The sequence below is a fragment of the Eubalaena glacialis genome, chromosome 9 (assembly GCF_028564815.1).
Source record: "Eubalaena glacialis isolate mEubGla1 chromosome 9, mEubGla1.1.hap2.+ XY, whole genome shotgun sequence".
Taxonomy (NCBI): Eukaryota; Metazoa; Chordata; class Mammalia; order Artiodactyla; family Balaenidae; genus Eubalaena; species Eubalaena glacialis.
The window spans coordinates 12100057-12120191 of record NC_083724.1 but is presented as its reverse complement, the minus strand read 5'-3'; the positions used below and the strand labels follow the sequence as shown (position 1 = coordinate 12120191).

The window sequence follows — 20135 nt, the reverse complement described above, 5'->3', positions numbered from 1 at the left end:
AAGAAAGTTAATGAAATAAAGAGTATTAAGTATATTACATAAAAATGTAACCATTATAAAAATTAGAAATAATATAAATGTATAAAACAGTGGAGAGGGCAGACAGCAGAAGCAAGAAGAACTACAATCCTGTAGCCTGTGGAACAAAAACCACATTCACAGAAAAATAGACAAGATGAAAAGGCAGAGAGCTATGCACCAGATGAAGGAACAAGATAAAACCCCAGAAAAACAACTAAATGAAGTGGAGATAGGCAACCTTCTAGAAAAAGAATTCAGAATAATGATAGTGAAGATGATCCAGGACCTCAGAAAAAGAATAGAGGCTAAGATCGAGAAGATGCAAGAAATGTTTAACAAAGACCTAGAAGAATTAAAGAACAAACAGAGACGAACAATACAATAACTGAAATGAAAACTACACTACAAGGAATCAAGAGCAGAGTAACTGAGGCAGAACGGATAAGTGACCTGGAAGACAGAATGGTGGAATTCACTGCCGTGGAACAGAATATAGAAAAAAAAAATGAAAAGAAATGAAGACAGCCTAAGAGACCTCTGGGACAACATTAAATGCAACAACGTTTGCATTACAGGGGTCCCAGAAGGAGAAGAGAGAGAGAAAGGACCAGAGAAAATATTTGAAGAGATTTTAGTCAAAAACTTACCTAACATGGGAAAGGAAACAGCCACCCAAGTCCAGGAGGGCAGAGAGTCCCATACAGGATAAACCCAAGGAGAAACACGCCGAGACACATAATAATCAAATTGGCAAAAATTAAAGACAAAGAAAAATTATTGAAAGCAGCAAGGGAAAAACGACAAATAACATACAAGGGAACTCCCATAAGGTTAACAGCTGATTTCTCAGCAGAAACTCTACAAGCCAGAACGGAGTGGCATGATATATTTAAGTGATGAAAGGGAAGAACCTACAACAAAGATTACTCTACCCGGCAAGGATCTCATTCAGATTCGATGGAGAAATCAAAAGCTTTACAGACAAGCAAAGGCTAAGAGAATTCAGCACCACCAAACCAGGTCTACAACAAATGCTAAAGGAACTTCTCTAAGTAGGAAACACAAGAGAAGAAAAGGAACTACAAAAACAAACCCAAAACAATTAACAAAATGGTCATAGGAACATACATATCAATAATTACCTTAAACGTGAATGGATTAAATGCTCCAACCAGAAGACACAGGCTTGCTGAATGGATACAAAAACAAGACCCATATATACGCTGTCTACAAGAGACCCACTTCAGACCAAGGGACACATACAGACTGAAAGTGATGGGCTGGAAAAAGATATTCCATGCAAATGGAAATCAAAAGAAAGCTGGAGGAGCAATACTCATATCAGATAAAAGAGACTTTAAAATAAAGAATGTTACAAGAGACAAGGAAGGACACTACATAATGATCAAGGGATCAATCCAAGAAGAAGATATAACAATTATAAATATATATGCAGCCAACATAGGAGCACCTCAATACATAAGGCAACTGTTAACAGCTATAAAAGAGGAAATCGACAGTAACACCATAATAGTGGGGGACTTTAACACCTCACTTACACCAATGGACAGATCATCCAAAATGAAAATAAATAAGGAAACAGAAGCTTTAAATGACACAATAGACCAGATAGATTTAATTGATATTTATAGGACATTCCATCCAGAAACAGCAGATTACACTTTCTTCTCAAGTGCGCACGGAACATTCTCCAGGATAGATCACATCTTGGGTCACAAATCAAGCCACAGTAAATTTAGGAAAACTAAATCATATCAAGCATCTTTTCTGACCACAACACTATGATATTAGAAATGAATTACAGGGAAAAAAACGTAAAACACACAAACACATGGAGGCTAAACAACACGTTACTAAATAACCAAGAGATCACTGAAGAAATCAAAGAGGAAATCAAAAAATACCCAAAGACAAATGACAATGAAAACACGATGATCCAAAACCTATGGGATGCAGCAAAAGCAGTTCTAAGAGGGAAGTTTCTAGCTATACAAGCCTACCGCAAGAAACAAGAAAAATCGCAAATAAACAATCTAAACTTACACCTAAAGGAACTAGAGAAAGAAGAACAAACAAAACCCAAAGTTAGCAGAAGGAAAGAAATCATAAAGATCAGAGCAGAAATAAATGAAATAGAAACAAAGAAAACAATAGCAAAGATCAATAAAACTAAAACCTGGTTGTTTGAGAAGATAAACAACATTGATAAACCATTAGCCAGACTCATCAAGAAAGAGGGAGAAGGTTATACCTTTCTAAGAATTTGTCCATTTCTTCCAGGTTGTCCATTTTATTGGCATAAAGTTGCTTGTAATAGTCTCTTAGGATGCTTTGTATTTCTGCGGTGTCTGTTGTAACTTCTCCTTTTTCATTTCTGATTTTATTGATTTGAGTCCTCTCCCTGTTTTTCTTGATGAGTCAATAGATGCAGGAAAAAGCTTTTGACAAAATTCAACACCCATTTATGATAAAAACTCTCCAGAAAGTGGGCATAGAGGGAACCTACCTCAACATAATAAAGGCCATATATGACAAACCCACAGCAAACATCATTCTCAATGGTGAAAAACTGAAAGCATTTCCTCTAAGATCAGGAACAACACAAGGATGTCCACTCTCACCACTATTATTCAACATAGTTCTGGAAGTCCTAGCCACGGCAATCACAGAAGAAAAAGAAATAAAAGGAATACAAATTGGAAAAGAAGAAGTAAAACTGTCACTGTTTGCAGATGACATGATACGATACATAGAGAATCCTAAAACTGCCACCAGAAAACTGCTAGAGCTAATTAATGAATATGGTATAGTTGCAGGATACAAAATTAATGCACAGAAATCTCTTGCATTCCTATACACTAATGATGAAAAATCTGAAAGAGAAATTATGGAAACACTCCCATTTACCATTGCAACGAAAAGAATAAAATACCTAGGAATAAACCTATCTAGGGAGACAAAAGACCTGTATGCAGAAAACTATAAGACACTGATGAAAGAAATTAAAGATGATACCAACAGATGGAGAGATATACCATGTTCTTGGATTGGAAGAATCAACATTGTGAAAATGACTATACTACCCAAAGCAATCTACAGATTCAATGCAATCCCTATCAAATTACCAATGGCATTTTTTACGGAGCTAGAACAAATCATCTTAAAATTTGTATGGAGACACAAAAGACCCCGAATAGCCAAAGCAGTCTTGAGGGGAAAAAATGGAGCTGGAGGAATCAGACTCCCTGACTTCAGACTATACTACAAAGCTACAGTAATCAAGACAATATGGTACTGGCACAAAAACAGAAACATAGATCAATGGAACAAGATAGAAAGCCCAGAGATAAACCCACGCACCTATGGTCAACTAATCTATGACAAAGGAGGCAAAGATATACAATGGAGAAAAGACAGTCTCTTCAATAAGTGGTGCTGGGAAAACTGGACAGCTACATGTAAAAGAATAAAATTAGAATACTCCCTAACACCATACACAAAAATAAACTCAAAATGGATTAGAGACCTAAATGTAAGACTGGACACTATAAAACTCTTAGAGGAAAACATAGGAAGAACACTCTTTGACATAAATCACAGCAAGATCTTTTTTGATCCACCTCCTAGAGTAATGGAAATAAAAACAAAAATAAACAAATGGGACCTAATGAAACTTCAAAGCTTTTGCACAGCAAAGGAAACCATAAACAAGACGAAAAGACAACCCTCAGAATGGGAGAAAATATTTGCAAATGAATCAACGGACAAAGGATTAATCTCCAAAATATATAAACAGCTCATTCAGCTCAATATTAAAGAAACAAACACCCCAATCCAAAAATGGGCAGAAGACCTAAATAGACATTTCTCCAAAGAAGACATACAGACGGCCACGAAGCACATGAAAAGATGCTCAACATCACTAATTATTAGAGAAATGCAAATCAAAACTACAATGAGGTATCACCTCACACCAGTTAGAATGGGCATCATCAGAAAATCTACAAACAACAAATGCTGGAGAGGGGGTGGAGAAAAGGGAACCCTCTTGCACTGTTGGTGGGAATGGAAATTGATACAGCCACTATGGAGAACAGTATGGAGGTTCCTTAAAAAACTAAAAATAGAACTATCATATGACCCAGCAATCCCACTACTGGGCATATACCCAGAGAAAACCATAAGTCAAAAAGACACATGCACCCCAATGTTCACTGCAGCACTGTTTACAATAGCCAGGTCATGGAAGCAACCTAAATGCCCATCGACAGACGAATGGATAAGGAAGTTGTGGTACATATATACAATGGAATATTACTCAGCCATAAAAAGGAACGAAATTGAGTCATTAGTTGAGACGTGGATGGATCTAGAGACTGTCATACAGAGTGAAGTAAGTCAGAAAGAGAAAAACAAATATCGTATATTAACGCATGTATGTGGAACCTAGAAAAATGGTACAGATGAGCCAGTTTGCAGGACAGAAGTTGAGACACAGATGTAGAGAACAGACATATGGACAAGAAGGGGGGAAAACTGCGGTGGGGTGGGGATGGTGGTGTGCTGAATTGGGCGATTGGGATTGACATGTATACACTGATGTGTATGAAATTGATGACTAATAAGAACCTGCAGTATAAAAAAACAAACAAACAAAACAACTAATATTAAACTTTCATTGGGTTATTTGTATGGAAATATGTTAATATAAATGTTTCAGACATTACATGAAATTTCTAAGAATCTTATATGTTCTGGTATAATGTTATAAGTCATAATCCTAGTTATTACTTTAAAATGTATATCTCAGAAATAACTAATTTTCTTGTCAACTGCATTATTATGAACTTTCATCAAATCTTTAACCGTGGTCATTTTTAAGTCTTTTGTCATTTACAGACAGTTCTGGGTGTACTCTGATGCTTTTGCAAATGTGTTCCTATAAAAGGGTTTCATCTTCAAGAAATTCATGGAAAAGACTCTGACAAGTACAGGTTTCTGGTAACTGACTATACTGCTGAACTGAATGAATAAGCATTTTCAGGACTCTAATGAAAAACTGATGAACTCATAAAAGTGCTAACAAAAGATCAAGACAAAAAAAAAATTAATTACATGGGACTGAGTGAACTGATGAGGATGAGTATAATTTTTGTGACTTTCTGTTTGAATTAAAAAAAAAAAATCCCACAAGGACTCAGAGGCAAAGAATATACAAATCAATTTTCACTGCAAAGTAAAGGAGCTGTTACAGTGGAGGATTACTGGACTGAATGTCAATATTATGACATAGTATGAGTGTGTTTCATGTTTGGTAATTGCATTCATTGTTGCTTTTGTTGTGGTCATCCATGTACAATGCTTGGTGTCAGTCTATTTATCTCTTGTAAAAATAAAATACAGTGTGTGTATGTGAAAAAAATACAAATAAAAAAATACAAATAAAAAAACAAAATTAAAGCCAAATTTTGGGAAGAAAAAAAAAAAGAACAATAACACATGCACTTTGTCTAGTGTAAAAAAAAAAAAAGAAAAAGAGGGAGAGGAGTCAAATCAATAAAATTCGAAATGAAAAAGGAGAAGTTACAACAGACACCGCAGAAATACAAAGCATCCTAAGAGACTACTACAAGCAACTCTATGCCAATAAAATGGACAACCTGGAAGAAATGGACAAATTCTTAGAAAAGTGTAACCTTCCAAGACTAAACCAGGAAGAAATAAAAAATATGAACACATCAATCACAAGTAATGAAATTGAAACTGTTTAAAAATCTTCCAAAAAACAAAAGTCCAGGACCAGATGGCGTCACAGGTGAACTCTATCAAACATTTAGAGAAGAGCTAACACCCATCCTTCTCAAACTCTTCCAAAAAATTGCAGAGGAAGGAACACTCCCAAACTCATTCTATGAGGCCACCATCACCCTGATACCAAAACCAGACAAAGATACTACAAAAAAAGAAAATTACAGACCAATATCACTGATAAATATAGATGCAAAAATCCTCAACAAAATACTAGCAAACAGAATCCAACAACACATTCAAAGGATCATACACCATGATCAAGTGGGATTTATCCCAGGGATGCAAGGATTCTTCAATATATGCAAATCAATCAATGTGATACACCATATTAACAAATTGAAGAATAAAAACCATATGACCATCTCAATAGATGCAGAAAAAGCTTTTGACAAAATTCAACACCTATTTATGATAAAAAACTCTCCAGAAAGTGGGCATAGAGGGAACCTACCTCAACATAATAAAGGCCATATATGACAAACCCACAGCAAACGTCATTCTCAATGGTGAAAAACTGAAAGCATTTCCTCTAAGATCAGGAACAACACAAGGATGTCCACTCTCACCACAATTATTCAACATAGTTCTGGAAGTCCTAGTCATGGCAATCAGAGAAGAAAAAGAAATAAAAGGAATACAAATTGGAAAAGAAGAAGTAAAACTGTCACTGTTTGCAGATGACATGATACTATACATAGAGAATCCTAAAGATGCCACCAGAAAACTACTAGAGCTAATCAATGAATTCGGTAAAGTTTCAGGATACAAAATTAATGCACAGAAATCTCTTGCATTCCTCTACACTAATGATGAAAAATCTGAAAGAGAAATTAAGGAAACACTTCCATTTACCACTGCAACAAAAAGAATAAAATATCTAGGAATAAACCTATCTAGGGAGACAAAAGACCTGTATGCAGAAAACTATAAGACACTGATGAAAGAAATTAAAGATGATACCAACAGATGGAGAGATATACCATGTTCTTGGATTGGAAGAATCAATATTGTGAAAATGACTATACTACCCAAAGCAATCTACAGATTCAATGCAATCACTATCAAATTACCAATGGCATTTTTTACGGAACCAGAACAAAAAATCTTAAAATTTGTATGGAGACACAAAAGACCCCGAATAGCCAAAGCAGTCTTGAGGGGAAAAAAAACAGAGCTGGAGGAATCAGACTCCCTGACTTCTGACTACACTACAAAGCTACAGTAATCAAGACAATATGGTACTGGCACAGAAACAGAAACATAGATCAATGGAACAGGATAGAAAGCCCAGAGATAAACCGACGCACCTATGGTCAACTAATCTATGACAAAGGAGGCAAGGATATACAACGGAGAAAAGACAGTCTCTTCAATAAGTGGTGCTGGGAAAACTGGACAGCTACATGTAAAAGAATGAAATTAGAACACTCCCTAACACCATACACAAAAATAAACTCAAAATGGATTAGAGACCTAAATGTTAAGACCGGACACTATAAAACTCTTAGAGGAAAACATAGGAAGAACACTCTTTGACATAAATCACAGCAAGATCTTTTCTGATCCACCTCCTAGAGTAATGGAAATAAAAACAAAAATAAACAAATGGGACCTAATGAAACTTCAAAGCTTTTGCACAGCAAAGGAAACCATAAACAAGACGAAAAGACAACCCTCAGAATGGGAGAAAATATTTGGAAACGAATCAACAAAGGATTAATCTCCAAAATATATAAACAGCTCATGCAGCTCAATACCAAAAAAAAACAACCCAATCAAAAAATGGGCAGAAGACCTAAATAGACATTTCTCCAAAGAAGACATACAGATGGCCAAGAAGCACATGAAAAGCTGCTCAACATCACTAATTATTAGAGAAATGCAAATCAAAACTACAGTGAGGTATTACCTCACACCAGTTAGAATGGGGATCATCAGAAAATCTACAAACAACAAATGCTGGAGAGGGGGTGGAGAAAAGGGAACCCTCTTGCATTGCTGGTGGGAATGGAAATTGATACAGCCACTATGGAGAACAGTATGGAGGTTCCTTAAAAAAACTAAAATCAGAATTACCATATGACCCAGCAATTCCACTACTGGGCATATACCCAGAGAAAACCATAATTCAAAAAGACACATGCACCCCAATGTTCATTGCAGCACTATTTACAATAGCCAGGTCATGGAAGCAACCTAAATGCCCATCGACAGACGAATGGATAAAGAAGATGTGGTACATATATACGACGGAATATTACTCTGCCATAAAAAGGAACGAAATTGGGTCATTTGTAGAGAAGTGGACGGATCTAGAGACCGTCATATACTGAAGTAAGTCAGCAAGAGAAAAACAAATATCGTATATTAACACATATATGTGGAAACTAGAAAAATGGTACAGATGAACCAGTTTGCAGGGCAGAAATAGAGACACAGATGTAGAGAACAAGTGTATGGACACCAAGGGGGGAAAGTGGCAGGGGGGTAGTGGTGGTGGTGTGATGAATTGGGCGATTGGGATTGACATGTATACACTAATATGTATAAAATGGATAACTAATAAGAACCTGCTGTATAAAAAAATAAATAAAATAAAATTCAAAAATTCAAAAAAAAACAGTGGAAGAGGAAAGAGAGAAGTATTATAAAGGTACTCATCATCTTTCATTTCAGGGTATCAACAAATACTGTCTAAAGTTAATTAAATTAAAAGATAGAGATGTATCTAAGGGTTATGGGTTAACCACCAGAAGAACTGAAAATAAAATCAGTTAGTAGAGGCTGTTCCTGAATGAGTGTGGGGTAGGGTAGAGAATTACTGCTCATCATGAGCTCTTACAACTATTTGATTTGTTAACACGTGCATTTATAGCTTTGACTAAAATAATTTTTAACGCTTGACAAACACATTCTGTTGGTGAAGCTGTAAGGCAACAAGGCACTATCATATATGGGAATATGAACTGGCTCAACCTGTGTGGAGGAGAATTCACTAAAGTAAAATTTTACTTTACTATTTTACAATTTTACTAAAGTGAAATTACATATAAATTTACTCTATGACCCAGCAATCCCACTTCTAAAAATCTATCCCCATGATATAATGGTATAAATACAAAAAAGGCACATACACAAGACTATTCATTGTAGCATCATAAAACACTGGAAGCAACCTAAATGACCATCAGCATGAGACTGGTTGAATAACCCATGGACCATCCATCCAATGGAGTACTATGCTACCGCTACAGAGAATAAGGATGACCTCAATGTACTACTACAAGTGATCTCTTTAGAGGGTATAAAACGAGAAAAGTAAAGGAGAGAAAAGTGCACACAGAATGCTATCATTTGTCTGAAGGGTTGGTGAGGGGAAGTGTGAATATACTTACGTGTTTACCTTTTTTCTAATGAAATTAAAAATGAAAAAAAATTTTTTAAACTAGCTACCTACAGAGGAGGGAAGGAACAGGGTGGTGTGGGAAGGACAGAAGTTAGACTTTTCTGAATATACCTTTTTTGTAGATTTGGCTTTGAAACCATAGAAGTTTTTTATATAATTATAAAACAAAATTATTTTTAAAAAGCAATCCCAAAAGATTGAAAGAGAAAAAAAAAAGCACTATGAATTGAGTTGGTGACACAACCACAGAGAAACTATTTCTAGTGGTTTTAAAACAGTAACTACTATATATTCCTAATGTGATATACTCTAAGGACAAAAAGAATCGCCAAATTGAAAAAAAAAACCAAAAACCTGTTTTCAGTACATACTGTTGGTGGTTGCTGTTGAGTTTTTGGTATTGCTGTTGAGTTTTTGGATATTGTGGGATAAAGCAAAAAGAGTACTTCTGTTGGTGTCATTGGAAATCAGGACTTTCGACATGAGTGATAAGAGATTCAGATATAAGAATAATGAGGTTAAATTAAAATGCCATGGTCTTGAATTGTAAGTACCAATGTGAACATGTGATGTAGTTACCTTAAACACACACACACACACACACACACTCTTCCTAGTTCTGACCCCTGGAGAAGCCTAGAAATAATGCTACTAGGTTATTTCTAGTAGCAAATAATAATATTTGCTACTAGAAATAACCTAGTAGCAAAAAAAAAAAAAAAAAAGTTCTAAAACCCAGACTCTAATCTCTAACACCATTTCCCACCAAAAGGAAGCAAGACTCCTTAGAGGAACAGCAGAAAACAGGTCTGGAGCAGGAAACATGCAAGATGAGTCTGCAACATGTCATCATACCAAAAGGCAAGGGAGCTACTAAAAACTACTGAGATTCTGTCAAAAGGACTCTAGAAATTAACTTAAAGAAGCTTCCACTACACAAAGATAGGGCAAATTAACATCAATGAGGATAACTACAGTAGAGTGAAATATAGCACACAGGTTTAAATCTATGCGTTTCAAATGATAGAAAGAAAAGAATCAGTCACCTTGGGAAAATGCTAGGAAACTAACTCAGTCTGAAAAACGAATAAACTGAATCAAATATTTATTCTGCCTTTCCTATATGAACTGCACCTTAGAGTAACCAAATAGTTGATATGCAGAAGTTTTTCTTTACAGAAGTATTCTAGCTAATATCAAGAAGAAATGGTGGAAATAAAATATCACCATTTTATAGCCCCTAATAAATTAATGGATCAAAAAGAGATAACCAGACATACTTTACTTCAAAATAATCTAGGACTAGGAGGCAGAGGAGCGTTATGGTCAGTTATCTATATATGGAACTAAGAAAGCCATAAATTAGTAAGTGCTGAAACTGAGTGATGGGCATTTGGGGGCTCATTATACTATTCTCTCTACTATTATAATGTTTAAATTTTTCCAAAATAAAAAAATTTAAATAATTTTAGCACTCAGAAAAAAAGGAATGAAGTTATATTAAAAAGACAAGAAGTGAACACTGATACCAGCTAAACAGATAAATATAAATGGGGTAAATCTTTTCTAAAACTGAATAAAATTTTTAGTTATTGGTGAGAGAGGAGGCATAAAATATTCTTAAATATTATCATTTTAATTATTTGCATGCTCATCTTATCTCTCTTAGTAGACTTTAAGCTTCTTTTCTCCCAACCAGTAAGAGAAATAATGCTTTGCACATACCAGGATCACAAATCTTCAAATAAATTCAGTAAAATATACAACACATCATCCTAACATACTCATAGAGAAAAAGCAAATACTTTGTCTTTAAAAAAAAAAAAAAAAAACTATAAAAAGGAACACTTGTTTTCTTTTGACTTTTTTTTTTAACTCTAGGTTCTTCAGACAAGAGTGTCCCATCCACTCCAAACAATATTAATGACAGCTGCCATTTACTAAATGGTCATTTTTCTGCTGAGGGCTAAACATAAGGTTGCTTTTAATCCTCACAACAACACTAGAGGTGAATTTATTAGCTTCCTTTTATAAATTAAAAAACTGAGGCTCAGAAACTTAGAACTCAGATGGGGATCGTGCGTGTTTGTGGGGACTCAAACCCTAGTGTCTCCGAGGCCCACATCCCCCTCGCTCCTCTCACGCCCTGGAGTACAAGAACTGTTTGCTTGAAGTCAAACAGTATCTTTCTCTAGATTGGTTTCCTTCCTCCTATTTATTCATACAGTCTAGGCGAGATCAATGCAACATCCCTGAAACCTCTCCTGTGGCTAAAGTGAGTTCAGAAGTTTATTTTTTCTCTTCCTAAATCTAACATGGACAAATTTCCCCTCAGCAACTCGGCCCAGCCCACTTGAAATCTTACTCATCTAACCAAGCACACACATTCACTACGGCGCCCTTAAAGATTTCTTCCTTTCTCACCACAGACTAAAATGCCTTCTCCCAATTATAACTTTTCATTTTTCCTCAGAAAAGCAAACACACTATATAACCAGTCCTCACCTTCCAAACACTCATTTATAATATAACTTTGCTAACCTTGGCAAGTCATCTTTGATTCTTCTCTCACCTCTTACATGTAATTTGTCACCAGGTCTTGTCAATTCTCCCTAAAATCTCTCTCAAAGTCGTCCTTTTTCTTTTGAAAACTAAAACCTCACTTTGGACCTTGATCTTCTGCAGTACAAACTATAACACTTCCATAAACCAGTGGTCTCCAATTTTTTCCCATGCATTCCTCTCTATCAGTAAAAAAATTTGAGCATACATCTGATATATGTATTTTCATTTATAAATTATAAGAATGTCTTACTACAGTCATCTATAGTATATTATTAGAAAACACAAAAACAAACTTTGAAGATTGATATAGAAACAAATAGAGGTTCTAACATATTTTTATCACACCCCCAGCATGTGGATCATGCTGCACAACCCAGAGATATCACTATTCTAAACTACTGCTGCCAGAGTAATCTTCCTAAAAACCCAAGTCTGATCATACTTCATTCCCAACTCAATCCTTCAATGGCATGAGGTCCCAGTAGCACAAACCTGCTTTTTCAACTTCATCACCTATAATCTTTTTCCACATATTCTGTATTTCAGCTATACCTGTAATCTCCCTATCTCTTTTACACACACAGTTCCTTTCATCTGGAATGTCCTTATGCCTGACATACATAACAGTATCTCTAAGAGAAAAATACATTCTTTTTTTGTTTGTTTTGTTTTGGTTTTGGCTGCACCGTGCCACATGTGGGGTCTTAGTTCCCCAACCAGGGATCGAAACTGTTCCCCCTGCATTAGAAGCGTGATGTCTTAACCACTGGACCGCCAAGGAAATCCCAAAAATACATTCTAACTGCCATAACCAAATTACAAATAAACTTTTGGGATGTAACCTACCTTTTCTACAAGAACTCATATATTTTGAACATATATTTTGTTACTTCCTTTATTTGGCTCCTTTTCAAGTCCATCCTTAGAAATACTTAGAATGGGTATGGATTTCAATTAAAGTAGAGGAGACCAACTTTGCTTTGTTTCCTTTGGTTTACTTCCTTGTTTATCTTTCCATTTTAGAACAAAATCCTTTTAAGCAAAAAGGATGTTTCAAATCCAGAGATTAGTTCCCCCTAGGGCCAGGTAAAAGGCTGAACCTTTGGAACCCACAAGAATTCCTGCCAGGAACTTACACACAGATTTAACAGCCTGAATAAAAACATGTTTTCCTACAGCAATACTCCAGGTTTTTATCCTCCCTGTTTCAACCTTCCTATCTCCTGTGCAAACCCCTCCAAGTTGACTGCAATGACTCAGATTAGAATGATGGAGATGCAGCAAAACATTTCCCAGAAAAGTCATGAAAATTCAAGGGACTCTCGGTACTAATAATGGGGAGCTCAGTCTCCAGCAAGACTTCTGTTCCGCCACCCCAAGTCTTTGTACTCTCTTCTATGGAGACTGGGAGGGGAGCGCCGAGGTGGAAAGAGGAAAAAGAGGCAGGGGAGGGCCCTGGAGAGGAAGTCACATTTCAACTCCCTATTCTCACCCCACAGAAGGAAGATACGTCAGTTGGGCTACACAACAGGCCTCAAGAAGAAGCCAGCCTGTGGTGCATTTTGGTAATGGAATCCTTTAATGGGCTATCCAAAAAAAGCCTGGAGCAGAGCAATCTTAAAAAGCCAAGGCTGCTTCTCTGTATCAGAAAACAATGATGGGCTTATCCCCATTTCCAAGTCATAAAACTTCTGCTGTTCTTCCTCCAGAAATCCCTCCTCCCCTCTCCAAATCTTACTTTTCTTTCAGTTCCAGTTTCACCCTCTTCTGAGAACCTGTCTACTCTGATCTTTCGTTTTCTACACAACTCATGTGGGCCAAATCATAACCACAATGAGATATCACTTTACACAAAGTGGTGCAACTGCTTTGGAAAACAGTTTAACAGTTCCTTATAAAGGGTTACCATATGATCTAGCAATTCCACTCCTAGGTATATACCCAAGAGAAATGAAAACATACGTCCACACAAAATGTTCACATCAACATTATTCCTAACAGTGAAAAAGTGGAAACAACCCAAATACCTAACAACTGATGAATGGATGAATAAAATGTGGTTTAACCATACAATATTATTCAATGATAAAAAGTAATGAAATGCTCATATATGCTATATCATGAATAAACTTGGGAACCATTATGTTTAGGGAAAGACAAAGGATTATATTTTATATGATTCCATTTATATGAAATGCCCAGAATTGACAAATCTATAGCAACAATAACTAGGTTAGTGCTTGCCTAGGGCTGAGAGGGTTTGGGGGGAATGGGGAGTGACCACTAATGGGTATGGGGTTTCTTTCTGGAGTGATGAAAATGTTCTGGATTTGGATAGTGGTATTTGGAGTATACTGAAAACCATTTAATTATATACTGTAAAAGAATAAGTTTTATAATACGGTTTATTTAATAAAGTTGTTTGCAGATTACCACAGCCTACAAGGCTCTGCTCAGGGCTCCAGTCTCTCTCTGACCTCACCCCAGCCTCCCTGCCATCAGTCACTACCCAAACCCACTATCAGTTCCTGAAATCCGTCTAGGGTTTTCTTGCCTCGAGGCCTCGGTATATGCTCCACTCTGCCTGGAATGAAAAGTCTTGTGAGTTTCTTTACATGACTAATGACTTCTCATCCTTTAAGTCTCAGCTCAAATGTCATCTCCACAGTAAGTCCTCCCTCACTACTCTTATCTAAAATAGGACAGCCGCTCCCATCATCCTCTCAGCATCTTGTGTTTATAGCACATCCACATAGCTTTACGTGAACTGATTTTTTTTAATCTGTCAGGTCCACCAGATTGTAAACTCCATGAAAGTAGGAATAAATATTATTCCCATTAACTCCCAATGTCTAACAATTCCTGGCATTTTAGTGTCTATTAGGTGGTAATTAACATTTTTATTTCCCTAATGTGTCCTGTCTTCACACATACTGCTCCCTCTTTTGAGACTACTACCACTACTTTGCCACCACCACCGTCACCACCATGATCAGCACAGCCATCACCATGGCTTCTACTCCCTCTGCCACCATTCTTACCCTTTTCACACCCTTACTCATCTCTCCTGTCTCAACTGAAACATCATCTTGATGAAGCACTCTTCCTTTGGAAGCCCTCCTTAGGAGACAGTCTCTCCTTCACTTATTCACCTATTCATCACGGGCTCCATCTCCACTATAGCAATGAACTTATTGTCCGACACTCAGGTTTCCTGGTGGGGAGGGGACCTGGAGGGAGTTGGTTTTGTTTTACACTCCTGTCTCACTACTACTTTGGAGAGCCTTAAAGCAAAATCTTTTCATTTTTGTGTCCCTAGTACTTAGCATACTACCGGGCACATAACATAGTACTTAAGACAGGTATACAGGCTAATGCAGAATAAACACCACCACAAAGCCAAATCAGCTGCCCTGTCCTGTCTATATGCCTTCATATCTTTGAGTATGCTTTTCTCCAAGTCCACAAATGTCAGGTCTCTTCAAACTCACTTAGAATACTTCCTTCAATTACTTACAATCCACCTCCTGCCCTTGGTGCCTGGAAACAATTTCTAGGATGTCACCACAAGCAATATTAAACTGCCACAGTTTCCTGCTGTGTGTCTACATTATCAGTTAAATTGCTTCGTATTAACCACATTCCAGTCCACTGGGATCACTCAAACACTAAATAAGATTTAAACATACCTGTTGAAGACTGGCAGTTACCATTGCTCCTTTTATCTCTCTAGATAAATAAATGTCTGCTCAGGTTTAAGGTTTAGGAGCTTTCCAGAGTGCTACCTGCATACTGGTGACCTTTTCTTTCCTTTGTCAAGTAGATGTTTGGTCTGAGGCAAGACAAGTTTCCTTTATTAAAATGAACATGAACTAAACACTCTTCAGAAAAAATAAGGAACTGCTGCCTAGACCAGGACAATTTGGCTTAAAAACTTAACACTTAAACACTCTTCCTCCTCAAGAGTTCAAATAGCAAACTGTTATTTTTTAGCTCTATGTACATTCAACCCAGAACCTTTAGTTAGGAACTTAATTCAGATCCTAACATATTTCTTAAAAGCATTCCATAAACTCTTCCTAAACAACATTATGTGTCAGGTACTGGGTTTGACACAGGGAACTCAAAGACAAATAAGACAGTCCCTGCTCTCAAGAAGTTTATGTCAGGCTTAGAATAGGAGACGCACAAGGAACTGGATTTAGTGCTATGACAGTGATAAACACAGGGAGCCACAGAAACAGACGAAGGACACCTGGCCTAGGTGGGGGGAGAGGGTGCACATATGAAGGACACCTGGCCTGTGCTGGGCGGTCCACAGATGAAGGACACCTGGCCTATGCTGGGGGGTACACAGATGAAGGACACCTGGCCTAGGTGGGGGGTGAGGGTGCACATATGAAGGACACCTGGCCTATGCTGGGGGGTCCACAGATGAAGGACACCTGGCCTAGGTTGGGGACGAGGGGGCACAGATGAAGGACACCTGGCCTAGGTTGGGGACGAGGGGGCACGGATGAAAGACACCTGGCCTAGGTTGGGGAAGAGGGGGCACGGATGAAGGACACTGGCCTAGGTTGGGGAAGAGGGGGCACGGATGAAGGACACCTGGCCTAGGTTGGGGAAGAGGGGGCACGGATGAAGGACACTGGCCTAGGTTGGGGATAAGGGGGCACGGATGAAGGACACCTGGCCTAGGTTGGGGACGAGGGGGCACGGATGAAGGACACTGGCCTAGGTTGGGGATAAGGGGGCACGGATGAAGGACACCTGGCCTAGGTTGGGGAAGAGGGGGCACGGATGAAGGACACTGGCCTAGGTTGGGGATAAGGGGGCACGGATGAAGGACACTTGGCCTAGGTTGGGGAAGAGAGCGCACGGATGAAGGACACTGGCCTAGGTTGGGAATAAGGGGGCATGGATGAAGGACACCTGGCCTAGGCCAAGGAGGGTTGGGGGCAGGGCACTGGCATCAGGGTAGGATTCCTCGGGATGGCATCTGATCTAAGGCCTATAAACCCCCATTCTCTCATTTGAAAAATGTAGCTAACAGTAGCTACATCATTGGACAGTTGTGAGGATTTGATAAAATGGTTCACATAAAGCACTACCACCATGCCTGACACAGAGATTGTGCTCAACCAGCCTTAGCTTAAAAGGAAAGACTGAACAAGCACTGAACCTCAACACCTGTGCCTAGCAACTCACCTGCTTTACTACTGATCATATAACAGACACCAGCTTCACAGTTACACAGAGTATTGTTTTTAATCAATTTTTATGTTTTAATGAGAGAATGTTGAGTCCTGCTCTGCATGTTCAGTCTAATTCCTGGATCATCAAAACCTTTTTCTCCATTACCTGAAACTCACAGTTCTCTGACATTTCTGGTATAAAATATAGCAGTTTTCTTAGTCTTTTGATGGAGAAGGTGTAAAAGAAACTAACAATTACCGACTTTTTAATATGGGCCCAGCAGTCATGTTGATACTGTGTTTATTGTGCATAATGACCCTGCAACATATAGTCTTCCCCATTTTACCCTCAGAGCAACTGAGGCAGAAAGAGGTATTTTGTACAAAGTTTCGTAGTCAGCAGGCAAAAGAACCGGAATAGGAATCCAAATCTGATTCCACATTGTTAGCCTGACTGGACCACACAATATCAGAGATGAGGAGAGAAAGCACAGGCGGCCAGAGCGCTCTGCTGCTCAGAGGGGCACCCCATGCTCTCCTCCCCCACCCCCAAGACTGTCCTACACAACACAGCCCGCACACTTAGACTTCACCTCAGCCGGGTGGACACCTTGAGCTCAGTCTGTTCTTTCCTGTCAGGATGGAACAGACGGTCAGTAGTAATCAAAGCCCTGTTTCCCCCCAAAATTAAGGCAGCGCCTAAGAAGATGGCTTCCTCACCACCTGCCCATCCTCATTCCTACCTGCAGGCAGAAGCTACACAGTCAACAGTCACCATAAATCACAACTACTTCTCAGAATTTCTCTCTTCATACTCTCTTTCAGCCTCACCACAAGCTAACATAATTCCCATGTCTAAGTTTTTATCACCGAGCAGTCTAGTTTCAAGATCAAGAAGGCTATTCTTTACACTAATTTGCTTAATAGAATTTCATGCATTAGTATAAGTTCTCTTGCCCAAGCGCTCAGATAAAGAGATAGGCTCCACAAAACAGTCTTAAGAAATGTATTTGTCAACCTGCAACGTTCAAGAGCAAGACAGAGACCTGATGCCTAGTCATCCGAACTTCCACTTGTTGGATCTTCAGGCTGATTCTGACACTGACTTGCCTCATATCTGGCAAGTTTCTGAACTTCTCTGTAACAAGAAAGGTAAGCATCCTCACAAGTATACTCTGCGACTCTATGGTGGCTTTTGTGAAGTGTTTCTAAGTGCTATTGAAATCCCAAGTTTACAACTCTTACTTGGAAGCAGGAGCTAAACTTGGAGTGCCTCTTTAATCCCAGTGCTTCACACACTACGTCTTTTTACCTCCCAAGCTTCCTAAGCTCTTATTTGGAGCATGCTTCGTTTTCCCCTCATTTCCACAAAAATCAAGAATTAACAGTGTACTCATCCAACTCTTCCATTTTCATTATCGTAAGCAAACTTTTCTAGTCTCCGGGCTGCTGCAGCCTGTTAAGACACATTTTGTGAATGGAGGCCTAAGCCGGTCAGGGGACTACAAGGCTGGGCAAAGGACACACTGCATGGACATCGACGGGACAAGAGATGCAATGCTTGAATAATTATTAGATTTCACCCATAAGGCCCTTCCCCTTTCAAACTTCCCTAGCATAACTCTCAAAATGCTGAAGTAAACACGTCTCAGACTTTCTTGTAAGCTGGTTTAAAGTATCCTATGAAAGCTGTTTTAAGGAAAAGCCTGTGCTGCTAACTGGGTTTTTAAGTGCCGTTAAACAATTCTATTACTCATAGAGAAAAAGTGAACATTTGTTCGTGATTAGAGATAAGGCATCTCATGTTCTGGAACTGAGGAAGGGAGAGGCCAAAAGAGGACCTGGCTGGGAGGGGAGATAGAGTCCAAACCAACACACCCAAATGGGACTGCATAAAAGTTGCACTTTCCAAAGTCAACTTCTAGGTCTAGAAAGAGGGCAACAATGTTTCAATGGGTTCCCAAGTCAGATGTATCAACATTTTCCCGGGAAAACTAACCCCTCACCAGGGACCCCAGATGAATGAATGAGTGAGGGAATTTGCCAGATTGAATTACAAAACCTTTCCAACGATTATCAAGATCAGGTGCTCGGTTACAGCACAGAGGTATCTTCCCTCACAGCCTTTGGCCCTCGCTGTGGGGAGACTTGCATAGACAGGAGGGGGAAACAGGAGAAGAGAGAAAAGGGCCTTCCTCCCCAGGCCATCCAGACCTTCAGTCCTTGAGTGGCCCCTCCCTCTGAAAATCTCACGCGACTTTTATGGGGACCCGCAGGCCTTAAGCAGCCAGGCTGCCACCTCAGGACCTGCCCGACTCTCAGGGGCGCCCCAAACACCCATTTGGGGAGTTGCTTCTAGAGATTTCTCGCCCTCCCCCCAACAGTTGTGTGACCGTTTTCAGAGGCTCTCTGTAACCCCGGGGAGGAGGCCACCTTGTAATCTCAGCTGTTCCCGCCCTCAGGTGAGGAGGGGACAACTGACCACCAGCGCCCTTCCACCCCGCGCGCACCCCGCCCCCGAGCCTCCCTGGATCGTCATGGCAACCGTCCCCCTCCCCGCGTGACGCCGGCACGCGGGGAGCCCCTTGGGCCCCGGCAACAAGTCCCCCGCGCGGCCCGAGGCCTGCAGCCCTTGCCCTGCAGCCCTTGCCCGGCCTCGCCGCCCCTCGCCCGGCCCGGCTCCGCCCGGCCCGGCCGCACTCACTTGATCCTGGAGCCCATGGTCCCCGGGCCTCCTCATGGGCCCGCGGGCCCCGCTCGGCGCTGCGCTGCCCGCCCGCCCGCGGCCGACCGGCCTCCCTCCGGCGTTCTCCCCGCCCCTTCCTCCCTTCCCTCAGGCTGGGGCCCGCGCGCTCGAGGCTCGCTCCCCCGCCGCCGCCTCCCGGGGTTAATGCACTCGCTTCAGCCCGGCGAACGCCATGGTCGCCGGCGCGCGTGCCCGGCGCGCGCCGCCCCCTCCGCCTCTCACACCGCCGCCCCCTCCCGCCCGCACCGCCGCCGCCCTTGGGGGCTGCCGGGAAGTGTAGTCCGCTCGCGGGAGGCAGTGCCGCCTGAGGGCGGTTGCGGCGGCGGGAACCGCGCATCTGCCGGGGTGGACTCCCGGAGCTCGGTGCATG

At 40.0% G+C, this 20135-nt stretch overlaps 1 protein-coding gene across 4 annotated transcripts in view; it reads right to left on the bottom strand.

Annotated features, from left to right (window-relative positions):
• DENND1A (DENN domain containing 1A) overlaps positions 1–19809 on the bottom strand; it is a 542621-nt gene extending 522812 nt beyond the window's left edge. For all 4 annotated transcript variants that reach the window (XM_061199955.1, XM_061199952.1, XM_061199953.1 and 1 more), the window contains exon 1: positions 19724–19809. In XM_061199955.1, coding sequence (XP_061055938.1) covers positions 19724–19740 — 17 coding nt within the window. In that variant the 5' untranslated portion in view covers positions 19741–19809. The remainder of the gene's footprint in view (positions 1–19723) is intronic.
• Between the last annotated feature and the right edge of the window lie 326 nt (positions 19810–20135).